The 15,835-nt window shown below is 43.1% G+C and overlaps 1 protein-coding gene across 4 annotated transcripts in view; it reads right to left on the reverse strand.

Moving 5' to 3' along the window:
* The window catches only part of DGLUCY (D-glutamate cyclase), a 31,198-nt gene that overhangs the window by 7,133 nt on the left and 8,230 nt on the right, over positions 1-15,835 (reverse strand). For 3 of the 4 annotated variants that reach the window (XR_010793183.1, XM_066607559.1, XM_066607561.1), the window contains exons 3-10: positions 12,446-12,599; positions 9,522-9,720; positions 7,608-7,758; positions 7,020-7,142; positions 6,301-6,498; positions 3,712-3,972; positions 1,910-2,009; positions 379-527 (exon numbers count right to left, since the gene is read on the reverse strand). Coding sequence is in view for 3 of the 4 variants with exons in the window: in XM_066607559.1 (XP_066463656.1) it covers positions 379-527; positions 1,910-2,009; positions 3,712-3,972; positions 6,301-6,498; positions 7,020-7,142; positions 7,608-7,758; positions 9,522-9,720; positions 12,446-12,599 (1,335 nt within the window). In the remaining variant the exon portion in view is untranslated. The remainder of the gene's footprint in view (positions 1-378; positions 528-1,909; positions 2,010-3,711; positions 3,973-6,300; positions 6,499-7,019; positions 7,143-7,607; positions 7,759-9,521; positions 9,721-12,445; positions 12,600-15,835) is intronic. The other variant, XM_066607560.1, reaches the window with a different exon arrangement.

Below are 15,835 nucleotides of genomic sequence, written 5' to 3' on the forward strand. Positions count from 1 at the left end.
CCTGGCTCCTCCCAGCACGAAGCCACTGAGGCACAACATACAGCGTTCACATGTGTTCACCTTATGTGCCTTTCACTAACAGTGCAACATAGCTGAAAGGTACAACACCTGCAATAAAGTCCATGTTGAAAACCACAAGCATCAACAAGGCGTAATGTAATACGGCATTATAGTGCATATCAGTGGTCACCAGTTAATTCCACCGGCGTACCGCAGTCCAAGTATACATTATAATGGAAAGGGGTGACTCAGCTCTCCAACATTCTTCGTCGGACCACCCATTTACAGGATTACATCATGAGAAGGAATCTCTGTGAGGAGCACACAGTAAATTACATAAACAGGGGCAGTAATACGATGTTATGTGCAAAACAGTACCTGTTGTGCTGATGCCTGGAATATTTTGCGCAGCAACAAACAGATCATCAATGGGATCCACCAAGTGTTTGATATTTATTTTCCTGGCATTATAATAATTGCCATCACTTGCCCTTCCTGCCCTTTCTATGGCTACTAAATGATCAAACCTTTGAGAGGAAAAAGATGGAAATGTTACTCAGAACCCGTAGAAGATAAATGTAGAAAAATTATTTGCAAACTCGCTGAACCCTTTCATGATTGGGGGTGTTTGGGCTTTGGTGTCCAGAGAAAAATGTCACCTTATTATCCTGTATTCTATAGTTAAAATTTTTCTTGATTTCATAGTCACTTTTTTCAGTATAAACAAGGCTTTCTTATTATTTAAATATGGAGCTGATAATTTTGTAACGAAAAATGGACAGAAAGTATAAAAATGCATTTTTTCCTATTTTTTTCATAGAAGACACAAAGTAGATAAGCCTGGGCTTGTTTAACATGATCTCTGTTATACCGCATGGGATCAATATGGTCAGTGATTTAGAAAACACATAGATTGTATCTTCTCTGTGTGTCTCCGAAACCTCTCTGCACAAAACTGTGATGTTATTAATGAAATCACAGGATTCCCAAACAGTCACCCGAATGTGAAATGCCCTAATGATTAAATATTACATACAATCAATGTTATAAAATCATTTATCTGTATGGTGAGATAGGCATCAATTATTGAGTTATTTAAAAAAAAAGGCAATGTTTTATCATCTGGATGGGCTAAAGGGATTGTCCATGATGTTTACTATTAAGAATATCTCCTCAGCATAGGTCATCAATAGCCGATTAGCAGGGGTTCGCCATTTGGGATCTCGGATGATCAGCTGATTTCCAACACCGCTGTCAATGCAGACATCACTGGAAGCAGATAGTGCTCTCCATACTAAAGCAGCCTGGTTTGGTAGTGCAGGCACTGTTCCAACTGCATTTAATGTGAGCTGTGCCTACAATACCAACCCAGGCCACTGAAACATGGATAGTGGTATCTGCATTGACAGTAGTGCCAGGAACTGGCTGATCAGCGGGTATCCACAAGCAGCAGACCCCCGCCAACTATTGATGACCTATCCTGATGATAGGCTATCAATACTAAAAGTTCTGGAGAATCCCTTTCAAATATACATTTACAAACCTTATAGTATAGCTGCACTACTACAGACATGCAAAATGAGATAAATGTCCACTTAATGTCCTGTCAATGGAAATGGATGCTGGAACATGCAATTAATAGACATAAGTGTAACATAGTAACACAGTAGGTAAGGCCGAAAAAAGACATATCTCCATCCAGTTCAGCCTATTACCCCCCCCCCCCCCCCAGTGTTGATTCAGGGGAAGGCAACAAAACTCCAATGAGGCAGAAGACAATTTTCCACATTTAAGGGAAAAAAATTACTCCAATCTGGATATTATGGTTTTTTAATAATACTATAAACTTAGTGGATAGTCATTTATGGCTATGTTGCAGTGTAGTGACAGTGAGTAACTTTTCTCTAACCTGGGTATAGCAGGGTCTCCATTCTCACACAAAAATTTCACAGCACAATCTGGAGTGTCTCCCTTGTAAGATAACAGCGGTACCCCAGTCTTCAGAACTCCTGGAAAATACAAGTTAATTATTAAATTAATTAATGGTATTTCCTCTTTAGTCAACCAAACTCCATATGCACTCTCAGGTTACAAGCATGAGGTTCCCCAACTGGAATGCCCTCCTTTAACCTCTTCCCTCCCCATGACGCAAGGGTACGTCATAAGAGCAGGGTACTTCCCGCAAAATGACGTATCCTTACGTCATAGGGATAGCGCGAGATCATAGCACATCTCGCGCTATCCCGCAGCGGGAGCCGGCTGTCACTAGTAGCCGGCCTCCCGCTGCGACAGCAGGGGGCATCAGAGATGCACCCACCAGCTGTTAACCCCTTTCCTGCTGCGATCTAAGTAGATCACGACAGGGAAAGAGTTCACAGAGGGAGCACGCTCCCTCTGTCACTTCAGCTGGCTCACGTGATAACATCGCGAAAGCCCGGCTGGTTGCTATGGCAGATACCTGTATTGCCATTGCCTAAGATCGCCATAATAAGCAATAACGCATAGCAGAAGAGAAGTCCTGCCATGCCTTATCGTAGTGATCATTAGTGCTGTAGTGTAAGTCCCTCTGAGGGACACAGATGGTGTAAAAAAAAGAGCAAAATAAAGTACAAAAAATAAAAATGTAAAAAAACCCCTTTTTTTATGCTTTTTCTTATATTAGCATAAAAAAAAATATATATATATTTGGTATCGACGTGTACAATAAATTGAACATGCTTTTTTCTCCTGCACGGCAAAAAGCATAAAAAACCGCTAAAAAAACTGAGGTAAAATGCTAATTTTTAGCATTTTGCCTCCCAAAAACGCAATGAAAGTGATCATAAAAAACATATGTACCCCAAAATGGTACCAATAAAAACTACAGTTCATCTCGCAAAAAATAAGCCCTCATAGAGCTCCGTCCATGGAAATCATAAAAAAAATAAAAGTTTTACAATATAGTCTATGTATCCAAAAATGGTACTAATAAAAACTACAGTTCGCCACACAAAAAACATGCTCTTATACGTCCACATCGACGAAAAAATAAAAAAGCTATGGCTTTTGAAAAATGGAGATGAAAAAAAAAATAGCAAAAATTGTTTGGTCCTCAACGCCAAAATAGGCCCTTGTCCTTAAGGCATAGTGGGTGCCTGTAGCACTTAAAACAACCCTTTAGTCTTGGGCAAAGATGAAAGTTTCCAATCAGATTCCACATGGATTTGTGTTAGGAAGTGACATTAAGCGGTTGTGTTGGATTTTACCAAGTGAACATACCCTTACAATGTGGAAAATAGCTATTGCACATACTTCCTGAAGGCTCCACCAATCACTAAAATTGGGGTCTCGAGACCCCCTTTTCAGGAGTTTAAATGAAAAAGTGGTTATGTGTGCCGCTCCATTCAAAGCCTATGGGACAGACAGATAGTCTACTGCTGTACTCAATTGTCTGCAACAGTCCCATAGAGACTGAACGGAGAAGCAGTATGGATGTGTGAGCACCACTCCATTCCAACTTCTCCCTGCTCAAGTGCCAAGTGGAGCCTCCAAAGACTAGATGCATAGGGTAGATGGGTTAACGCCTTTTAAACATAGTCACATGCAGCAGTTTCAATATATGCATTTTTGGAGCATGTTGCATTTAAGAGAAAATAATTCATACCTTTAGGCTGGTTTTATTAAACCAGAAGAGGCACTTATCTCATACAGCACAGCCTTATTGGGATATACCTTGCTCTACAGCATCCTCCACAATTTTTCTATTCATGTCCACGGCATGCTCATCTGTAACTATGGCAACTTTCTTTCCGAGGGCTTGCAACATGGCCGCTATAGCAAGAGCTCCAGGAGGACCATCTGTTTCCTCAGGAGGAATGTGCCGATAGTGAGTGGGGAATCCGGTGGTTATAAGGACAGACTTGGCATGAGACAGAGAGAGGCAGCACTTTAGTAATTCATCCTTCACGAGCAGATTCTTAATCCCTCTGTTACCTGCAAGATATTTACGTTTTCACTATTCGTTAAATCTTAAGAGTTTTGAATTCCTGAACATTCTGTATTTTCTAGATATGATGAGATGCGGGATCAATCAGCCATTTATGTCAAGTAGTTATTAAATCCATTTCTTTTCCCCTTTTTTCTTTCTAAGGCCTCATGTCCACTAGCTAAATGGAATTGCGGATACCGCAGCGGATTTTGCCCATAGGGAATTATTGGCCATCCGCGGTCCATTAAATGGATTTTTGCACCCACGGATGGCATTTTAAAAGAATTGCGTTTTTCACGCGGGGAGAAAAAACGCGGCATGCTCCATTCTGCCGCGGATTCCGCGCGGATCAGCAACATTGCTATCACATTGATAGCAATGTGTGTGGATATCTGCATGCAAAAATAATACCATTTAAAGCAAGTCCGCGGAAATCTGCGGCAGATTCTGCGCGGATTGTATTTTTCAAGTGGACATGAGGCCTTAGTGATGTTAGTTTATAGAAAAACTAAAGGGGCTCGTGTGACAGGAAGGAAGTCACCCAACTTCTCTAGACTAATGATCAGCAATCCTGCTTAATAAAGTAATATGGTATAAGAGTTTATAGGGGAGACGTTCAATTTCAAGAAGTATAATTTATCACTGTAATCTTAGCAGAACTACTAGACATTATTTATGTATTTTAGACGTTAAAGTCTAAAGGTCCACGGGACCTTTACACGGGACGACTGTTGGGCAAACGATCCCCGACACTCTTGTCCCCGTGTTTCCTCGCTCCCGTGCTCCTGCGTGGGAGCTAGCAGAGCTGGCTCGTTCATGGAGCGGCCAGCAGGGGGGCAGGGGAGTGCAGGAGATTTCTCTCCTCTCGCTCTCCCGCCCCCCTCCATTGAGATAACACAGCGGCTGTTCACTACTGAACGGCTGCTGTTTAAACTAACGATGCTACATAAACAATGAGTTCATCATTCAGTTTAAACAGCAGCCGTTCAGCAGTGAACAGCCACTGTGTTATCTCAATGGAGCGGGGGCGGGGGAGCGAGAGGAGAGAAATCTCCTGCACTGCCCCACCCCCTGCTGGCCAACATTCGTCCCGTGTAAATGGACTTTACACAAGTGTTACTCCAACATTCATCAGATTAAGACATGCCATACTTAATAGGTGCATGAGAGGTGTATTAAATCATATGAAGGAACATGAGCTGTATGAATTTGTCTTGAGGACAGACAAAGGGAGGACCAGAACTACTAAGAAGAGCAGCACTATAATTAGCTTCTAAATCTGGTGTATCATTTCTTTATGTTTGAAGGGCCCTTTCCTCCAAATGGCTGAGGTTCATGTCACATATCTATAGAAGCTAGGAAGCGGCTTGATAACACCAGTGGTTTTAGCAAAGGCTTCTAGAAGAAGCAGAGTAAGTGCTAATGCCCATGGATGAATTATTGCTGCCGAATTCGCTGTTAGACATCTGCCGCAAATTCCACCGCAATGTCCGTCCATAGACATGCCATGGTAAGTGATTCTCCCATGCCCATGAGTGGAAATCAACTGCAGTTTTCCACTCGCAGGGGGTGGGGGAAATCGTAGCATGTTCCATTATATGCTGAAAATTGCACGGACGGTTTTCATTGCAGTCAATGGAAGCTGTCCGTCCCGCGATACTTCCGCTGTGAGCCCAGCGGAACTACCACGAGAATCCGCATCACCGCGTTATGCGCTGCACAGCGCATGTGCGCCGGCTTGCCGGGGTGAAACACTTGCAGCGGATCTGGTGAGGTGAGCATGGGGTCTCTGGGGGGCGCCAAGTCTGATTCCACTGCAATATTTCGCAGGCGGAACCTGACCCGGCTATGGGCCTGAGCCCTTAAGGAACAGCCAGGTCATCAAACTGAGCCCTAAACGTTCAGCAATTATAATGCATTTAAAATCACTTGACCTACTTCTGCTCACACAGCTGAGGGTTTGTTATAACGTATCTGCAACAGCAAAAATCCCTCTTGTCCCAGACTCCAGGCTGACTGATACATTGTAATAAACCTTCAACTGTGTGAGCAGGATTAGGTCAGGATGAGTTTTCAACCTTAGGATGATCAGTCTCAAGGGTATTTCCATTCACTGACTGCAAACAAAAATGTTAGTGTGAAACAAAGTATATTAAAGAGATATAGAACTTTTTATTATACAGTGATGAGTGAACAACTTTAATTCTATTATGGCCTGTAAAATCAAGAGAAACAGTCTATCAAAAATTTGGGTCACATAATCCATATTTTACAAAACTGTTCCTAAGAATAGTTTGTTAACCCTTGAAGTTTCTTTCATTCCATAAAATTACCTGGGTCTATGCCAATAATTTCTTCTAGCGATCTGATTTTTTCAGCTGTCCACTGAGATACGAGACTGTAATGCAGAGGATCAGAGGAGATCTGAACAACTATGGGCTTCTCTTTGATGCAAGGATCTGAAGTGTCTTCGTTTTTAACGTCAGTAATAAACATGCAGCCTGGAGAGTGGGTGAAAGCCAAGGGAGATTCTGCAAGAACAATAGCAATACTACATATTTATGCCCATCCATACACACAACCGAGGTATCTGTAATAAAGTTCAATTTGTACAGTATTAATGCAGTTAAAGGAAAACCCTCAAGGATAATCAGAATTTTCATTATTAGTTATTCATAAATGTAGGTAGCTCCTTGGCAACAGACCCCCAAGACATTCTTCTAGTCACATCCTATACTTCAGAAGTGCTAGTAACAAGCATTGCTTATGTGCTGGACACAAATAAAAGGATGGCAAACTCCAACTGAAGTGAAGAATGTTTCACTCACCCAAGTAACAATCAACATTTCAGCTCAATCTATACAAGCTATTCTCAAGCCTACATATAGGTTATGATCTCTTGTGCCCCCAAACAACCCCCACCACCCCACATAAGACCCATTTCCTCTGTTGGAGGTTTTGATTAATACATCAATCAGATTAAACATCGATCTGGTAGATCCATTGTATATGAAATGTTTCCAGTGCTATGTAAAGTATTATGGATACCTACTGCAACTAACAACGGCTTCTATTCCAGTGACACCACAAGCCCAAAACACCGGGACGTCACCGGGATGTAACTGCACAGCATCTCCATAATCAGTCTTCTGAAGGTCGTTAATCCCAAGAAAATCTGCACGGTGAAGGATAGAGCGAAACTGAGAATACACAATCCACTTCTTTACTGTAGTATACAACAAATGGATACATTACATACTAATTGGCATAGGAATAAAAGCGGTAGACTAACCAGAAACATTTAGGGTCTGCTGGATAAGTGACAAATGCTAAATTGGAAAGGTGTGAATGTTGAAACCCCATGGATCACCAAAGAGACGGACTCCATTCCCCAGTTCCCTCCAGCCACAAGACCACAGCTAGGAAGGCACAAAAGAAAAAAAAAACCAAAACATTGCACCAATCACCTGCAGCATAAAGTTTTGGAGGTGCGGTGTGGGTGTGACCATTGTTTGCACCATTTTATAATCACAGTGATAATGGATAATCCTGCCGTAATAGCTAAAGTGGTCTGCTCTTACTGAGTACATTTATTAAGATGTAAGGGTCAATAAAGAGTTAAAAATAGGACACTGCTAACCTGGGGAGCCAATGTGCACTGGAGCTCCGTGGTATTTCTTCATAGGGTGAGTAGCAACTACTGCAGCCTCCAACTTGCCCTGCGGAATTGGCCTCATGGTCACAACCAGATTACAGGAAAATGCGCCCACTTGATGACATGGAACCGCCGTCTGCAGGAGAGACCAGCATGCTGCATAAAGGTCTATAAACATGGTGTGGTACTTGCTGTACAGCTTAAGGCCCTTTTACACGCAACAATATTGCTCAAAATTTGTCCAAGTGATAACCATTACATGTAAATGCGGGCATTGTGCACTTTTCGTTTGAACGATGGATTTTAGTTCATTTAAAATCCATCATTCAGCCACTGAAAGACTGAGTAAATACGTTCCATTTGAATGTATTTCACTCATCCTTCAAAAGACTGCAGGATATTCTCCCCATGGCTAGCTGTGAGGAGAATAGCTGGGTATGTGTTTAAACATATGCTGGGCTCTGCAAACAACTCCTAGAGGTCCTTTCACATGTAAATGAAGATGATAAAGTGTTATTGCCCATTAACACTTTATGCAAATAGATCGCTAAATCTTTTATCCTTTCAGTCCCTTGAAAAAGGGCCTGTAAATACATATTCTAACTCTTGAAAAGTGATGAACTATCAACAGTATGGGTCATCAATAGCTTATCAAACGGGACCCAGACAATCAACTTTTCACCAGGCTGCTCTGTACATTATGCGCTGGCCCAACGTTACATTGTAGGTGCTGTTTGCACTACAATAGGGGCTGTGCTTGCAATGCTATGCATGGACACTGCACAGTGTACAGACCTATCTGCTTCCTGATACATACATAGTCACAACAGCCTGGCAAACAGCTGGTCAGCCGGAATCCAGGTTGGCGGACCTTGATCGATTAATTATTGATGACCAATACTGCGGATAGCCCATTTTTTTAAGCTGGAAAACCCTTTTAAAAAAGGATATGTCTAAAAAGTACAAAAGTATTTTTTTTTTTTCCGACAAACTGGGAAGTTACTAATGAAAATCATTAAAGATCAACTTTTGAATAACTTTTCAATCTAAATCTACAGTATATGAATCAGTGAATTACACTGTCAATACTTATTTTATTCTCCAGTCACATGCAGAGCAGCAAAAGCGCCTTTTACTAGTGTGCAGTGCATTGTGAGAGCTCAGAGAACAGTTATACAATTAGAGATAAATGGTCACATATCGCATTAGGCAGGCTACAGTGTGTCCAGCGGAGCTGTGAATACAGCTCTAAATGTGAATGGAGTAAAACACATGAAGTAAAAAACCCCAAAAAGTAATAACAAGTATTAGCAAAGTTTAATCACAATACAATCAAAAGGTGTTCTTTTAATTTCGTGCCGTCAGACATATGGTTAGAATTAACAACTGGGTCTGTAAGACTGCAAAATACTGAATGTGCGAATGGGTCTGTAACAAGTTTGTTTCTTGATAGTCATATATAAGGCTCAAACGTGGTTGTACTTCGCCTAAACCAGAAGCCAAATGGCTAAAGGTAGCAGGACACCTCCAGTAACTGCAGGCAGAATGCTCCTTCAGCCGACAACTATTTCTCCTGACCTCCTATATACATGAACGTTCAGTTGGTACAAGTGTTCATGTGCTTTTAACAGGGACAGCGCAGAAAAGTGCAGCCGGGCACCTCTGGCAGGGCTTTATCTCCAGGAAGAGCAAAAGGATCAGGTGTTGAAATATAACGATCCTTCTTTAGCCTGACATCATTCATCAGGGACAGTCAGGAGACCCACATACACATTCAACAGTAGGCCGCTCCTGCCAAAACTGGCAGACTGAGAAGACTTTTGTGTAATAAGTAAGGGGGCCTTAGCACTCATCTACAGTAATATCAATTATTTCTCAATATTGAATTGGACTGCCAACCTTGTACATGCTGACATTCAGTTCCTGCTCCACATTTCTCACAGGTACTCCCAGTTTTCGCACTGCACTTTCAAAGGAAAAGCTGCAGCCCAGGTAGAAAGTCACCATATCCTTCAGCTGCTCCGAGTAACTCTCCAGACTGGTGAGGCTCTCTGTGTAGACGCCATGTTCATATCTCCGATACAGAAGGCAGTCGGTCCTGGAACATGCAGAAGACACCAATAAGTTCTCATCTAGTGCAGCAGGCACATACATAAATATAAAGGCCTCTGCAGGTTCTCAGCACTGAAGATATGTGACATTATAATGATGATTATGGGGGCAGAGAGGATTCTGCAATTCTCATCAACCTTCCCATAGCATGAAAAGGATGATAACGGGGAACAGTAGATTATATTTACCCATCCTACAGTTAAAGGGGTTGTCCCGCGGCAAAACCTCAATTTTTTTTTTAAACTTACCCCCGCATTCTGCCCCGTTAAAAACAAGTCCGTTAGATATTTAAAAAAAAAAAAAAAATCACTTACCTGCATCCCCGTTCGCGCAGCATCTTCTTTTCTTCTTTTAAAGATGGCCGCCGGTCCTTTCCCTATGATACACCGCGGTTTTCTCCCATGGTGCACCGCGGGTCTTCTCCCATGGTGCACCATGGATTGTCTTCTCCTTCCTTGCATTCCACTGCCGATACAGCCACCTAATTGGCTGATCGGCACCACGTGACGGGGCGGAGCTACGATGACGACGCGCAGACCAGCTCTCCGGCGCGAGCACACAGCAGAAGACCGGACTGCGCAAGCGCGTCTAAAGAAGCAAGAAGACACCAAAATTAGACGGCTCCATGGAGACGGGGACGCCAGCAACAGAGTGGGTAAGTGAATAACTTCTGTATGGCTCATATTTAATGCACGATGTATATTACAAAGTGCATTAATTTGGCCATACAGAAGTGTATAACCCCACTTGATTTCGCGGGACAACTCCTTTAAGCTGCACATACACTTCCAACAACTATCAGAGGAACAGCTCTCCCACACAGAACCCGACAGTCGTCCCGACAATTACTACTCCTGTGCTTTTAAAACAGAAGCAATGATCTCTCAATGAATGGCTGCGGAGCGTGCCGGAGATGATGTCTGGCTGCCCACCTCCATTCACAGTAAACATTCATCTAGTTCATAGATGAATGACTGCCTGTTTACATGGTCCAATCATTTGATTTTTATGTTTACCTAAACTAGATGAACAATAAGTGACCAAATTATTATTCGTTCTTCAGTTGCTTACACTGAACAATTATCGTTCAGTTTTACATGATCTGGTAATAAACTGAACGACAGCTCTGGCAGCGGCTTACCTCCCAGGAAACAAAAAGATTGGTTGTGGAAATTCAATATCCCCAATACTTCTTCCCTTTACATCTCTGTTGGAGAAAAGTTAAGCCATCCCCATATACATTATAGAGTTCTCCAGCCCATTGTTATCGGCGGGATTGGACGACTAAACTCTAATATGTATGGGGGCATTTAGACTCCCCCCCCAGCCTAAAATGGTGAAAACAATGAGTGAAAGTGAACAATAATCATTCAGTTTAAAAACAGCCAATGACCGAAAGATAAACATTCACTTTTCGTTCATTTTATGCAGGACTAAAAATCACCGCTGGCTCGTTCACATATCATTCAGTTTAAATAGCCATTGTTCAGTCATTCTCATGCAATGAATGAAATGACTGAATGATTTCTCGTTTGAATGAGCCAATGATGTATCTACCAGTATAAACAGGCAGCACGAGCGATGTCTGACATGGTTTACTCATTCAAATGAGAAACTGCCTCGACTAAATAGACCCTGAGTAAAGGCTGATTTACACACAACGATTATCACTCAAAATTCGTCCAAACGACGGCTTTTGAGCGATTATCTTTGTGTGTAAATGTGCGCCCATCATGCACTTACCATGGATTTTTCATCCATCACCGAGTTCAGCTCAGCATAAAAGCCATCGGCCCTGATAAGACGGATGACATGCTGAGTTCTCCGTGGGGAGCGCTGATAACATAGTTATTAGCCAGCAGCCCCTCAGCAGAACAGTGGACATGTATTTAAAGAACATAGCACCTGCTGTTCTGTAAATACATCTCCTGGCAGCTGATTAACATGCAAATGATGTTAATTAGCAGCTAATTAACATCATTAGTACCTAATGCAAAACGATCACTCAAAGCTGTCAGTTTCCAAGGAATTTTGAGCGGTCATCTTTGTGCTTAAAGGGGTTGTCCCGCGCCGAAACGGGGTTTTTTTTTTTTCAAACCCCCCCCCCACCCCCCGTTCGGCGCGAGACAACCCCGATGCAGGGGTTAAAAAAAGAACACCGCACAGCGCTTACCTGAATCCCCGCGCTCCGGTGACTTCTTACTTACCTGCTGAAGATGGCCGCCGGGATCTTCTCCCTCGGTGGACCGCAGGGCTTCTGTGCGGTCCATTGCCGATTCCAGCCTCCTGATTGGCTGGAATCGGCACGTGACGGGGCGGAGCTACACGGAGCTACACAGAGCCCCATTGAGAAAAGAAGAAGACCCGGATTGCGCAAGCGCGTCTAATTTGGCGATTAGACGCTGAAAATTAGACGGCTCCATGGAAACGAGGACGCTAGCAACGGAACAGGTAAGTGAATAACTTCTGATAACTTCTGTATGGCTCATAATTAATGCACAATGTACATTACAAAGTGCATTAATATGGCCATACAGAAGTGTATAGACCCACTTGCTTTCGCGGGACAACCCCTTTAAATGGACCCTAATGGTTGATTGTATTTACCTGTACATTAAAGGGAGATAAGCCAGACTGCAGTTGCTGTGTCCCTTTAGCATTATAAAAGTTTTTCTATGGTTAAGAGACAAAAGAGACAGAGTATTCTTCACCTTATATCAGAGTTACTGCTCAGGGTCGGACATTTAGACTCTCCAGGGTCGCTGCGGTATAAGAGAGGAAGAGGGCCGCCATTGGCTTGGCAAAATTTCTCAAAATCATCAGCTAAAGACTTATGTAGAATCACCACATTGGCCTGATTGTACCCTGAAATATTTAAAGCAAGCACATGGAAACATTGATATTAAAACCTGAACTGGATCTTTAAATGACAACAAATGTCCTTAATGACAACAGATGCATGCCCCCTGTTGTACCTCAATAAATCTCTGTAAGCAAGGAAGATTGTGCAAAATTAACTATATCATAGAAGTGACCTGTCTCCCTCAACTTAATAATCCGTCTTAATGTTTGTGTTGTAAATAAGGAACAACTCATGCCCCGACAGCCACACACAATTCCCTCCTACCATTGCCGCAAATCAAGCAAAATACTGCGTACTGCTTCTCTTACATTTCATTTTTCCTCCCCATCATGTGGGGAGAATTTACTTATCTTTCCTGCTGTTTACTGAATACTGTTTATTTTTGGCTCTCGTGGCTTTAAGAGGGGGTGGGTTTAATGGGGATCGGGCAGCGAAACAGGAAGCTGGGACCATCTTCACAGAGTTGAGGAGAAGTTGTTGCAGCTGGTAACTTGGGGTGCAGCTCCACTACCCCAACAGGGTAGAGGTGAAACTCCAGTGACACCGCAGCGTCCAAGATACTCCGGAGGAATAACAAACAAACGCAGCACCGAGTGAAGGAGCCGAATGGGAATTAGCTTGGGATCACCTTTGCTGGCTTAAAGGACTCATATCTTCTCCACAATCAGCAGCCAAGCAGAAGTTAGTGACTGTCGGGCACTAACGAGTATACAAAGATTTTTCACGACTGGCCGATACACGCTACCATCTGATACATTGGATTCCAATGCATCAAATCACACAGATGTATTCCCGCGGCGTAAAAGCACCTGGCCAATATAGCGCCAGGCAGAAGAGATAGTCCTGGAACTATCTTTCTGCCTGAAATACGTTGGCCGCTGCATAGACTCCTATGGGAGCCAATGACAGCGGCCGGAGAAGGGAGGTGGGAGGGAGTTTAGCAGCGTGACTGCTAAACTCCCTCCCCCTTCTCTCCTCTCCTCCAGCTGTTTGCAATGGGGGGAGGGCAGAGCTAAGCTCCACCCCCTTCCATTGCTGGCTGCAGACAAGGGGAGGGAGCTTAGCAGAGCTAAGCTGTCTCTACCTGCCCAACGGAATTGCGTACTCGGCATATATGCCCTGGGCCGTCTGAACGGGGGCTCGTAAAAACACCTACGAACATGTGAAAGAGGCCTTATTCACAGTTTAGATCTCACACAGAGCAGCTCCCACAGACAAGTTTTCTGTGTGCTCAGGGTGGAGCTCCCTATCCCCTTGAGATGCTCTAAACATCCATCCAGTAGGTAGATTCTCCCACATAGGTGTACCTTCCCCTGTCAATAATCACTCCCCTAGTTTTATCACAACAGTTATGCATCTGGAATACTCCATAAATGTATGCCCTGTACTTTAGTCTTCATGTTTTTAATCATTTACAAAGTGAGAGTAACTGGATTTTGGACTTGCTGCTCATCTTCATTCCTTTTTGGATTTGCACTGATGACACATTGTATAGAGACTTATTATCCTTGATGGCAATACAGATGGAAGCAGCATTTCATGCTTCAAATACATTTTTTATGTTGCAGAAGGTGCCGGCTGCTGTCAAGTAGTGTTCCTTAGCCGCTCCAAGCAGGATCACCATGTGTGGCAGAATTTGGTAAACATCTGGTAAATTTACCTCCATAATACTTTTAATAAATGTGTTAACAATATAGTTCAGAGCACTGCTGCCAGTGAAGATAGAGTTTACATACACTGAATAACTACTTTATTAGAGACAGACATCCACTAGTGCATAGAACTTCCTTTGTGGTACCTACATCTGAGGATCCAGGGTGTGCCAAGAAGACATTCCACACAACATTATGCCACCTCCACCAGCTTGAGCTGTTAAGCATGACACATAGGGCTATTTTTTAAATATCTTTTTGACTGACTTTTTTTCCGGGTTTTCAGTTTTATTGCAATTACATTTATAGTTATTTTTTTCTAAATTAGTAAATTTAGGCTAAAATAAAGTATGGGAATGGGTTCCTCATTTTGTTTCAGACGTTTTGATATATATTATTTATGGTTTCGAATTACAGGGCGCATACGACGAGAGTCTTGATTGGCGTCTACTTTGGCGTATTTTCTTACTTTTCCACTCGTACGGGTGCTCCTGTGGGTGCCCCAGTTACAGGGAAAACAACCCCCTGTGGTGACATCAATGACTAATAGAGCTGATCAGAGCCTGCTATGACCCTGCAGCTCTGCTGTGGCAGGGGATCCGCGGCTCGCGTACTGGAAGTTATATTTCCACTTTCCCTTCATAGTACATAGCGCTCATTGAGCGCTGTGTACTAGGGAAAGGAGAAGGCAGAAGGGGTTAAAAACCACCTCTCCCTTCTCCTTCGGGTTCTCAGCTGTGACTAACAGCCAACCTGGCTCAGGACCAAGCGCCGTACATTTACAGCGCTTGGTCCTTAATAGGTTAAATGAGTTTATGCCCCCACCCCCTTATGCTATAAAAGATGGGCTCCCACCCTGTGCATTCTTCTTTCCTGTGAACCCATATTGAAGTAGCTTTTCCTGACCACCCTCGTCTTTTTGGTTGCTATCCAGATTAATTGCATTGCTTGTTATACATGCATTGCTTATCCAGATTTCTTGTAATGTTTTTCTGTAAGTCGCAGCTGGCAGTCAGTTTGGGGAAAAAAAAAGAGAAGTCGGAGCCTGGAAGGCAGACGTTCCCGTTGGGAGTCCTTCAGCAGGCATTTTGCTTCCAAGGCAGATGTTTTCCTTCATAACTTTTAAGTGCCTTATAACATCTACAACTAAACATGTTTATACGGCTGAGACCAACCTCCTCCTAACAAAGAATTAAAGAGTACCTGCACTTTCAGAAGACATGTCAAAAGGATTGAGACCCCCGCTGATCGGAAGAATGAGGGGGCTGCATTGCTCACCCGAACACTGAGCTCCCTTGGCTATGTTAAGTGTGGGTTGTATGCCTGTATGTGTGGTCCACCTATCTATGGTGGTCATCTTGGTATCGGTTCATATTGTGCAGACTGGGTTTGTTAGCAGTCACCCCTCCCCTACCCTGGGATGAGTTAAGTGGCTGCTCAATCAGTCTGCACATGAACATTTTGCTCCTCTATATTGCAATCTGGCTTGCTGCATGCTACCACATTAAATGGCGATTGAGATTTCTTGTAGTATATATCGTGTATCTGGCTCCTTTTTTTTTGTGAGTTATGCCCTTGGCTATGTT

The sequence above is a fragment of the Eleutherodactylus coqui genome, chromosome 6 (genome assembly GCF_035609145.1).
Source record: "Eleutherodactylus coqui strain aEleCoq1 chromosome 6, aEleCoq1.hap1, whole genome shotgun sequence".
NCBI classification, from domain to species: domain Eukaryota; kingdom Metazoa; phylum Chordata; class Amphibia; order Anura; family Eleutherodactylidae; genus Eleutherodactylus; species Eleutherodactylus coqui.